We start from the raw sequence: 12477 nt of genomic DNA, 5'->3' as shown, positions 1-12477 counted from the left end.
CATATGTCACATAAAACTATATGGTAAATGTCATCATCGATCGTCTTCTCCATCGATCTTTTATTCGATTTTATAGTTTTTATCTATGCATCTTAAGTTATTGACCACTTTTTCTAGTAACTGCAATAATGTTGAATGAATTAGTACTTAAATAATAGTCCCAATAATTATGTGAAGTTTAGACTTATCGATAACTAGTATCAGCCTTTCCGTAAGGTTGTTCGGTCCTAAGATTTCAGTACCGGTATCCGGTACCGTGGTACCGGATACCGGTACTGAAATCTTAGGACCGAACATCCGGTCATACAACAGGTATACCGGTTCGAACAATTAAATCGGTGGGACCGATACTGAACCGGTATACTGGCTGGACCGAAAGACCGATTGGACCGGAAGACCGGACGAACCGGAATATCGGAAAGACCGAAATGACAATTTTGGTTGTTATGCCAGTGAGCATTATGCCAGTGAGCATTATGCCAGTGAGCATTATGTCAGTGAACCATTATGCCAGTGAGCATTATGATACCGTATTAGAAAATGAAAATAGAAAGTTCTCGTGCCTGTAGCGTTAAGTAAATATAGTAACGTAATAAATACGGTATTTTGAGGTATAAATTATATTTCTCGGAATATATTCTAAATCTATCCGTTACCGTTATAACGTTATTGATCTAACTTAAGATTTTCATGGTTTATGTTCACATTTCCGGCATATTCTTGGTTTCTTGTCCAACATTCTCTTTACTTATGAAAAATGGAAAAATTACTGGAAGCTGCTTTTCTTGGAGATACAAATGGAGCGGAAATAAGAAGCTGTTTTACATATTTTAAATAATAGAGTAGACGCTATTGAATATCGGCCTGTGTTTTATGGACATTTTAATTTATATAATATACATGAGTGATCCATGAGTAAAATGCTTTACTTAAATTTTAGATGTACTATAAAAAGAAGACTAGATTACTAGACCAAACTAGACTAGCAATGCCTTAAACATACATCAAAATAAATTTCATTGCATGTTCCTGACCGTATTATACTGAACGATCGAAAAAAACGGCGTCCAGTTGGTTTTGAAATGAACATCGATTACATTCTCCATATAATTTTATATATAAAATGACAGTGATCTTCATTTCATAGCAGTTTTTTTTTCGATTATACGGTACCTAGAGTAGGAGAACACAATCAGCTTTGCACAAAAACCGGTACCGAAATCATTTTATACAGGTTTTGATTTTCATATTATCATGAATCTATTTTTCTGTACGGATTGAATCTAGTTTTTCGGGGCCGATTTAAACCGGTCTTCTAGTACCGGTATCAAAATCGGCCTTCTGGTACCGGTATCGAAACCAGTATACCGGTCTTGTGAAAGACGATACCGATACCGGAATATTTCAAAAGTACCGGTCCTGGTAGGGGTATACCGGAAGACCGAAAATGCCTACCTTTCCGTAACATCGAACTAAATAAATTTTGTACTTTGTAAACATTTTAATATAGAATTTTTTGATATTTTCGTATTTTTTTATTTTTCTCAAAAACGGCAAACTTTTCTCATAAGCAAAAATTTTATAAACAGTTTTCTCAAAATGTTAATAACAAAAAAGTTTATCCTCTTATAAAGATGATCCCGGAGACATAATATAATTTATATATTTTACATTCCATGAGAACTTTATTAAGCATAAAAATTACTTAAAATATAAAATTGTACCTTCTTCATTCCATGTTGTTGATTCCGAAGGAGTTAACGCCTGCCTAGGTGTTCTAGAACCATCTGGCAATAAACTGTTTCTAGGACTACGGTTGTATTCTGATAAATTTAATCTTGATCCATAGTTGTTTGATTCGGGGGTTAAACTGTGCCTTGGAGTTCGATTTTGGTCTGGAACAAGACTGTTCCTTGGACTCCTGAAAATAAGAAAAGTATCTTAAAATATTGAGTACTAGTAGCTCTACTAATCCCACTTTCGGTCATATACGATCTTTCTTTTAAGTTTAAACGAAAATAAAAATAGTAGCAGCATTTTTCTGTAAGAGTTGTATTACAAAAAGAATGTATTTCTTTAGTTCGTAACTACATACGAACTAAAGAAATACGTTGTCTACACAGTAGATCATATAATTATACCGTTCATAATACTACTTTCTTGTTTGCAACAAAAAAGTTAATCAAGTGACATTTAATAAAAAAGTAAATAAAATTAATGTTTTTAGTTTCATTTATTAGGGCTTTTTTGGCTATATTATAGAAAAATCCAGCGATGGTCTCTTTTAGCAGTATTATAGTAAATCTATAATAAAATTAAATTATTGTGGCCGAAATATATGGATTCACCTGGATTTACACAACCGCTGATATTGTCTCGTTATACGGGGTGGTGCATCGGTGTTGGAAACATACGAAATCTCATGCAAATTTTGAATTGTCCAAATATTGGCTCCCCTATTGATTTTACAGCGAAGTCGTAAATAAGTGTTTTAAAGGTATTCGTATGCTAAATATACATTCCAAATTTAAACAATTTTAGACAAGCCGATTTTAACTAATTTAAGAAAAACCGCATCAATTTTAAATTAAGACACTCAATCTCGTTAAACATATTACTTTTAGTTTAGTTATGCACTGCTACGCTTCTGGAACTATGATCCAAAGTGGTGATTTTAAGTCGCTCATTCTAAAAAGACAAATAAAAGCTTTAACATTTTTTTGAATGCATATGGGAAGTTTAATTTATGCTTAGGCATTAATATTTTTGAAACTTGATCAAAATTGATGAGATTGCCTATCCGCATTTCGATTTTTGTAAAAATTATTTTCGACTGCCAAAAAGGGATAAAATACATCTATTTCGGATAAATTTATTTCTTTTCTTTGTATTCCTTGAATCCTTCTGTTAATAAAGAGGACTTGACTTCTTCATCTGAAGGGTATATAAAAGTTAAAATGTAACTTTTGCAAGCACAATAGATTTAACACATGTAATAAGATACCCAATAAATAATATAGAGATGTTTCTATTTTATCGGGTTCTTCATGATTGTCGATTAGATCGTCCGCATAGTTATTAAATGGGACGTTGTTATTTTTGTTTTGTTTATAAAAATAATCAATTAAATGAGTCCTGGTGTCAATGTGAACATTATCGTACAACCTGGCACTCATGCTGAGATAAAGGGACCAGTCTCAAGGATACTTTAAAGTCATGAGGGCCTGGTATTTGCGTTCGACTACGAATTACAAAAATACGTTTTTGAAGCGCATCCTCGGTCAATCGACCTCCCGTGACATATTTGGAACCATACTTGTTCAAATACTCTTGCTGTATATCTACAGCAGTCTTTATATCATTCCAGATTGAACTGTTTTCCAGACTTGCCTTTGAATATTACCCCGTAAATAATATTGATAAACTCATACATGAAATGCATAGTCTTTTTACGATGGACCAAGCAAGTTTAATATCTCTGGGGCACTATTCTGTACACGGCATGGACAATCGTCGATATCGGTAAGTTACGATAGCTCTCGGTACGTATTTGTATATAGTAAATATGTGTTAATTGTTGTTGTCATAGTTACCGATCGGCCCTATGGTTGGGGCGCTCTTCTGGGGCGCTATTCTGTAAAATCGTCGGTATCGGTAAGTTACGACAGCTCTCGATACGTATTTGTATATAGTAAAAATGTGTTAACTGTTGTCGTCATAGTTACCGATCGGTCCTATGGCAAATATCGCAAATTTGTACCGACGAAAATCGGTATCTCTACCGTGCCCTTGTCAATCTCATGGTAGAGATACCGAGAGTCGTCGGTACAAATTTGCGATATCTGTCATAGGGCCGATCGGTAACTATGACAACAATAATCAACACGACGCTCATTAGCCGTACGTACCGATAGTTGTCGGTAACTTGCCGATATCGACGATTGTACAGAATAGCGCCTCTGTACAATCGTCGGTATCGGTAAGTTACTGACAGCTATCGGTACGTACGGCCAATGAGCGTCGTGTTGATTTTTGTTGTCATGGTTTTAGCTGTCATTAATAGGACATATAGTACTTATATTTTAAATTTGTATCGACGACCCTCGGTATATCTACCGTGAGGTTAACAAGGTCACGGCGAGGGGTGAACACTTAGGGATTTACGGTGTACACATGAGAGGATTTCCAGGGGATGTACCGAGGATGTAGTGGATGTACCAGGGATGTACTAGAGGATGTAGGGGATGTACCGAGGATGTAGGGGATGTACCGAGGATGTACTAGAGGATGTAGGGGATGTACCGAGAATGTAGGGGATGTACTGAGGATGTACTAGAGGATGTAGAGGATGTACCGAGGATTTACCGGGGATGTATTTCGAATTATTTGGGGCGTAGTTCGCCGAATGCGATGTTTCAAGTCATCCAAATTTGTGGGTTGGCTTTTGAATACTTTTTCCATAAGGTATCCTCCTCGGTGTCCTCTTAAAAAAGTTTTTTTTTTATGTTTTTTTTCACTTTTTAATTTTTAAATAAGAATAAATCCAAAAAGCTTGGATTTGGGTACAGCACTTACATGGAAAATATTCAGAATTTTAAGAACGAGGTTCTAAAAGCATAAAATTATTTTACCCATAGGTAATTTTGTTGCATCCCCGGATCATCTTAAACGTTTAATTGAAGATTTTTCAAAAGACAAACATTTATTGTCAATGTCAGACCTAAAAGCTCTGCCGAAAAAATATGTTCTCTACAAGTAATCAAATTGCTTGAAAATGTTGCTGGTAGTGAAGGTACCCGAGCCTACTTGAATATAATGCATCTAGCCATATCGTCTTATCTAGATACGGGCTCTGACATAAAGACAAGAATATATAATATCTGGTATGTTGTTTTTTTTCTCAGGATTTGGCGAAACTGGCTTGAAAATCATCCAAACTATAAAATTGGAGCTAATTTCATAACAGCCAATTGTTATAATTGCTTAGAGCTTAATGCTCATGCATTAATTAACCTAGTTTGCAATTTCCGTGAAAATCCCATTCTTACGCAAGACATGTTTCTTCCTTCTTTATTTTCTAGTCAAACCTGCGAGAAGATGTTTCGGGCTACAAGATCAATCACTTCAACATTTTCGACAGTAGTCAACTACAGCATTAAAGACATCATGCTACGTATAGACAGGATCATGGCAGTAAACAATATCTTAAATGATCTTAAAGATGTGATTTTTCTTCGAGAAAGGGCAAAAATATCTACTGAATCACACTCACAATTTCAAGATCTTTCTGACTCTTGTTTAGAAAATGTAGTTTAAATGCTCTAAATGATGCAATACAAACTACGTGCGACTTGGGAATTGAAGTTGTTGATAACAGTTGGAATATCATATCTATACCTGTATTAAAAAACCCTACCGATGAAAATGAAAGTGACAATCAAACAGAAGAAGTTGTCAGGGACCCGGTAAGTGATATGGCAACTTTCGTAGACGAAGAAACTGTACCAAACATTCTTAGTGCCCTACCAGTTGAGTCAGGAAACTCAGATAACCTGGATAATCAAGAAAGTAGCTTATTTATAGATTTATGCAACATTTCATCGGCAGGAATAGGAGAAGAACTTGTGATGAAAGATTTTTCAGCGAAGTTCGTCGAGGGAAATAATGCGGTATAAATGAGCAGGCACCCATGGTTCGAGTAACCATAGGAAATAAAATTGCAGTTATAAAAATCCTCATTGTGTTGGCTCCTCGACGAAAAAAAAAATCAGTGTGGATCGCCTAAGACGATTTATTTTAAATAATCCTAAAGCGGACAACACTCGTGTCAAAAAACAAAAAAAATCATCAGAGTGCAGTCGAAAAATAATAAAAAAAAGAGAAATTGCCTGGCAAAACAAAAAAAGGGAGGTAGAAGAATTTCTTCATCTGAAACATCTTCGGAGGATGATGTAACAGCAGTCATGGATCGGACCAAGACTCAAAAAATCAAGATCAAGATCGAGATCAAGACTCCAGACTTGAGCCAGAAGTTGAATTGTACAAATTTTATGCGGTTTACTACGATTCAGGGTGGTTCATCGGCGAGATCGAAGCAAAAATGGGAAAAACTTTCAGAATGAAATTTCTCAAAGAAAAAAAAATGGGGGTTTCTTTTATTGGCCCAAAAAAGCAGACACAGCGGAGGTCGAAAAAGAGTTCATTTTTTTCGGCCCTGTTTGTTTGTCGCCTGATTTGGACGGGTATTTGCAGTTAAAAATGATGATTATCAAAATATATCTTTTGCCTATTCTCAAAAGAAGTAGCCCTCCTAGGATATTTTTTTTTGAAAAGAGAACAATGTTAACTTTTTGTTTTTTATCGAGGTTTTTATATTCCTTTCAAGGATTTTTAAATGTTTTTCTTTTTTATTCATTGTACGAGATAAGACTGAGTTTGTTACGTTATTGTTCCTATTAGGTAATATGATTTACTTTTGTTAATTTACATAATGAGTGTATACAGTGAACAGCATTACAATTCGGACACATGTTTTTAATAACAATCGGTATTAAGTACAAATCCTAATCAATAAACAATTCAGTCAAATGCAGTGCCGCGCGAGGTGCCGCGTATCTCTACTACATAATCATAATACCACAGCAATCCCAGAACTTTAAAATATGAATTAGAACTGAACAGAATAATATGATTAACAGAATAACAAAACAGAATTATATAAACTATAAACAAAATAGAAAGTTAATGCTCTTACCACTGATTTCATTTATGTCAGAATTTCGACACAATTCATGTTTCAAAAATTTATTGTTTGACATTATTTCACGACGGGTATTCAAAAACACGTGTCCAAATTGTAATGCATCTCACTGTACCTAGTTTTGCGTAATATCATAATAGTGTAAAATATTATTATATATACAAAGAAATATGTAACTCCAAATCTTTAACTTGCATATTTTGTAAATTTTATTTATATCTAGGTTTACTTGTTTTTCAGTTTTGTAGGTGGTGTCGGTACATTGTGTAAGAAAATATTTTAAAATATTTAAAAACACATCAATGTGTCGATTTTTTATATCTAATAAAGCAATCATATTTGAAACTAATCTACCTTATTTATGAGCTTTGAGCAAGATGATGTTACTCCACAACATTGTCACCAGTAAATCCTTGAGTAAATCCCATATGAATACGCGTTCATATAACATCATCACTGGTCCTATACAGAATATTAATATCAATGCGTGTTAACTCATTGATAATAGGTACCTTTGCTATAAAAAAGCTAGGATAAAAACTAGTAGTTTAAAATTAATCTCCTGAAGGATATCGAGAAATGGATATCGTCATCACTATGAAAAAAATACAATAATTGTGCCACCTAACTTTTTAGCAATGATTTTATTATATTACTTTAAAAAAAATATAATAGATCAGCAGATTAAATTACAAAATATGGATAGTTTCCATTAGCATGAGCAGTTTAAGATATTTTTGGAAAAAAGTCCTCTAAAATTTGTGAAATTTGAATACAAATAATATGTCAATATGATTTTACAACATCGTTATTGACATTTAATTTTACAAATTTCACAAATTTGAGGGAACTTCGTTTCCAAATATATCTTAATTTGCTAAATGTAAACCTCGATGTAAACTACAGGTACATATTTTTATGTACGTCTATCATATATGGACCTTCATAAAAGTATTGCAATACAATTTTGCACTAAAATAAACGGGGGAGATAATATTCTGGGACTTTCAAATTTACAGGGGATTTCCTATAGACGGTCTGCCGTTGCAATACCTGGTATTCTGATTGATATCTATACCTATATGATTGATAATAATATGATTGATAATAATAAGAACTAAAAGGATGTACCGGGGATGTACCGAGGATGTAGTGGATGTACAGAGGATGTAGGGGATGTACCGAGGATGTACCGGGGATGTAGTGGATGTACCGAGGATGTAGGGGATGTACTAGGGGATGTACGAAGATGTAGGGGATGTACCGAGGATGTACTGGAGGATGTAGGGGATGTACTAAGGATAGAGGATGTAGGTGTACACTTTTTGCCCTATGTGTTTACCCCTCGGGTCACGGTAGAGATACCGATCCTCGTCGGTACAAATTTGCGATATCTGCCATAGATATCATAGATCGGTAACTATGACAAAGATCGGTAACTATGACAACAACAATTAACACATGTTTACTATATACAAATACGTATCAAAAGCTGTCGTAACTTACCGATACTCAAACCAAGCAATTGTTTGACCAATCAAACCAAGTGTGATTGTTTACTATCTTCCTCTTTTGAATAAAATATTGAATTCACGCAAAAGTATCTTGATGTGCAAGGGCATGTGCTGTTCCAACATCCACTTTTTCAAAACGACTTGGTTAGGTTAATGTATTCTTTTAATCGCGGAACTACCCATTCCTGTGAGTATAAACACTAAAGCATGGATGCTAATTATCGTGAGCTGTCAAAATTTCCACTTAACAGCATTGTGGGCCTTCATAATATACCTTTCGTCGAGATCCGAATTGCAGAGGCGTTTAATAACCATTTCATCTATTAATACAGCGGTGTGATTTTCGTGCTCCTCAAATGTGGCTACATAAAATGCAACTGAACATACTACTAAACTAAAACTACTACATAAAATAAAACAAGAACACGGACTAACTATCGAACTAAACAAAAACGCGAACAAGCTAAGTAACTAAACAAGAACAAGAACTAACTGAATAAATACTAACGAAACAACTAATAAAGAATAACTTTATATTTAAAAAAAATAAGAATCTAACTAACTAAAACACCTAAACAATAAACGAGTAAAAAACTAACTAAACAACGAATTAAACGAGAATACGAACTGACTAAACAAATACACGAACTATCCAACTAAACAAGAACACAAACTGACTAAACAAAAACACGAACTAAACTACCTAACTAAACAAGAACACGAAGTAACCAAACAAAAACACGAACTAACTCTTAACTACTTCCCCTAGGAGATGCAAGACCTTGTCGTTGGTGGGGAAGCTCCTGGTCAGGTGCTGGGGGGAATCCCTCTAGCGCTTGGCTTGGTCTAACAAGCATCTCACTCATCGTCTTGTCCCTAGCTGTAGTGTCGTGGCCAGGGAATTGCACCAAGACATATAACGATGCCGGACGGGGCTACCCCTGTCCGTCATACCAGGCACCCTCTACTGACTGTGGTCATGTCTCGCGGATAGAGGGTGTGGGGGGTCTTGGCTTAACCGCCTGGACCAAGAGGAGACAACCTCACCAAAAACATAAATCCTACGATACCAGGTCAAAGGGATGCGTGACTAGATAGAGGATTAGCCATTACTGGCCTCAACCTTGGGGCATCAGGGGGCACCCCATTGTATTTAGCCCTTACTTCTACATGCGGGGCTCTGTAGAAGTGGACGGACTATCCCTAGCGACTCGTGGGAACACTATGAGATCTAGTACTAAAAACACCACCGGTGAAGCTGTGGGGAAGCTCCCTAGCGACACTGCAAACACTACAAATAAAAGTTCCAAGGGACCAAATCCAAAGGAAACTACAAGAGGGGCGGCTTACACTTGCTTGGGATCATCCTCCACAAGTGGCACACAAGCTACCACCTTCTCCAGCAAGGGTCGGGAGCCTACCCCTAAACCCAATAAGCGACACAAGCTACCATTTCGGCTACCCAGCCTGGGTCAACCAGGCCGGCTAGACAATACTCTGAGAGTAGGTCTTAGCGGAGCAGAAGCACGGAGATACCTCCTCAGCACTTGACCAGGAGCTTGCTCCACGAAGGACTTGCTCCAGAGGAAGCAAAAGCGAAAACACTCCTCCGAGAAGGGGAGAGTAAAAAAACCAAGGAACAACCTGACTCATCTCCATCTCCATCAAAGGGCAAAAGAGAGAGCGAGAACCTCTTCCGCGCCAGGGAGAGAAAAAAGCCAGGATGGAAAGCCGTCCAACACCGGGAGGCAAGCAGGAACGTATCACCAGCTTTGCCGCTATTGCTGGACAAGTGAAAATGGCGGTGCTGCCAAAGGATTTCCCAGAGGTTGCTCTGACCACCGACCAGCAAACGTCTCTAGAAGAGGCTATACTGGACGAAGTGGTGGCGATCGGGTCGCAGCACAACGATCTACAAAATGTGGGTCAGCTGCGTTTTGCGGGGATACACTTTCGGGTGGGCATGATCCTCATAGATTGTGTATTTCAAGAAACGGCGAATTGGTTGGTGGAAATCGCACCTAAGCTTAAAAATTGGCAAGGGCCGGAACTGGTTGCAGTGAAGGGAAAAAACATTCCGACTAAAGGGGCGGTCATCACGGTCTTTTTGCCGAGAAGCAAGGGGAAAGACACCACCTACCTACTGAGCCTTATCCAGGGTCAGAACTTAATGTAAGGACATCGAGTTGGCGAGTCATCAACTCTAGGGGGGAGGGTCATGGTCAGGGCCTCACAATAGGACTGACCTCAAATCCAAGAAAGCAATAGAGAAAGAGGGACATATCCTCTATTATAGATACAGGATAACACCGGTATCAGGTCTAAGGAGAGACCAAGTTAAAGTGGTGGAGAAAATGGCGTCAGATCCTCCAGCCTCCACCTCACGGGTTCCTCAGCCGGAAGCAAGGTCCTCGACTGTGAAGGGCGGCACGGAGGGACAAACTCTAGCCGTGGAAAGGTGTGTACTCTCGGAGGAAGAACTGTTGTCAGAGGAGGATGGAAAATACCCTGTCCCCTCTACAACAGGGGTATGATGGGTTACAGACTGTGTGATGACTCAAGGAAGGGGGGCACGATAGATCTTTAAGGTCGCAGTGATTAACCCCCCCCCTTCTTACTCATTCTACATTCTACAACTCTTAACTAAACAAGAACACTAACTAACTAAACAAGAACACGTACTAACTAAAATTATTAGCGAAATCGTAAGTTTTTGAACAAATGAACAGGATCTGGCATTATGTATAATTTTTCTTTTTTATTCGATGGATGGGGAGAATATTTTACTATATTGTAATTTGTAATTGCTTGTAGAAATATTATCAGCGCCAGTAAGCTCTATTTAATGCACCCATGTCCGATATTACAGTTTTCACTGCTACATCTATATCTTCTGTTTTTTTTAATATATTCAGCTACTTTTTTGAACTTCATCAGCACTATATGACTTAGGTCCTGTTAGTTCATATCCAACAACTTGTTTAGATCTTAGTTTTTTTTACGTTAATTCCTGCGAGCATAAAAACTAAAGCATGGGATGTTAATTATGCCAAAATTTCCATTGTGGGCCTTCATAATATACTTTTCGTCGAGTTGCCGAAATGCAGAGACAGGTTAATAGCTATTTCATCTATTAATAATGCGGCGCAATTTTCGTGCTCCTCAAATGTAGCTACATAAAATACGTTTCAAAATTAGCAAAATGCCATTTTTGTATTATTATTTATATTATTTTTGTATTACATGTATGTGTGTTTCATATGACAATCTTGCAATATTGAACGGTTACTATTACTCTACCTTTTATCGCATTTAAATCAGAACCAAAAAACTGATTGGGAAGAAAAATACAAAAGACCCATCTAAATGCAATTTGTTGAGCTGTTTATAATAAAGTATTACCTATTACAGTACATTTAGTTGAAGCAATTGGAAAACATCTTAGAGTAAACCAGGTTCAACCTTTAAATTTTCAGCTGTGTTCTGATAATTGGAAGTGTTAATTTTTGCCGACACATCTCCTCATAGCCCTTACTCCTACATGCTATGTATAATTTGAAGTATTTATTATTATTTTATCCATTATATATTATCCATAGACCATTCCTTTCCTCGGTGACAAATTAATTTGGTCTTTAGGAAAAATCCCTTTGAACTTTTTGAAGTGCACAATGTTTAGATTTATTGTATGCTACAATGATAAAAATATCGATATACAAAATAAGTACCGCCAAGCGTCCACTAGGTCCTGGCCTGTGCTTGTCGTTGTTTCTCGTTGTCCGAGGTGTAGAAGGGTGGAGATGAGTGATCAATTTTTTTTCTATGCTGGTTTGGATAAAGCAGTTTCAGTCCTTATGATACGTAGATTATCCCTTCCCTCTAAGACTTCCTGTTATTTTCAATGTTGAAGTTGCATCTAATTCAATTCCAATTTTATATATTCCTTCAAAAATTCAAGTGGACTTTTTGTTGTTAAGGGGAAATAAACTATAATATAAACCCAAGTTTCAAATATAGCCTAAGAAAATCAAGTGAATGGCGTTTTGTCTAATGAGTTTCTTCTTACCCAGTATATTGTACGAAATATGTTCACAATATTTCGGAGTTCTTAGAATAATTAATATTTCTATTATACTTTTTTTGTGTTTTTTATTACTAGCGACGGGCAAATACAATTCTGGCAGTTAATTAATATTCGTTTTT

General features: G+C 36.6%; 1 protein-coding gene across 1 annotated transcript in view; it reads right to left on the bottom strand.

The window, feature by feature from the left end:
- Positions 1 to 12477, bottom strand: part of LOC115885527 (peptidyl-prolyl cis-trans isomerase CYP95-like) — a 541467-nt gene that overhangs the window by 235619 nt on the left and 293371 nt on the right. The window contains exon 6 of the mRNA XM_030904483.1: positions 1725 to 1921. Within this exon, the coding sequence (XP_030760343.1) occupies positions 1725 to 1921 (197 nt within the window). The remainder of the gene's footprint in view (positions 1 to 1724; positions 1922 to 12477) is intronic.

The sequence above is a fragment of the Sitophilus oryzae genome, unplaced genomic scaffold (assembly GCF_002938485.1).
Source record: "Sitophilus oryzae breed Bouriz unplaced genomic scaffold, Soryzae_2.0 scaffold_395_pilon_pilon, whole genome shotgun sequence".
NCBI lineage: Eukaryota > Metazoa > Arthropoda > Insecta > Coleoptera > Curculionidae > Sitophilus > Sitophilus oryzae.
The sequence above is the reverse complement of the archived record's forward strand: the minus strand, read 5'-3'. Positions and strand labels throughout refer to the sequence as shown.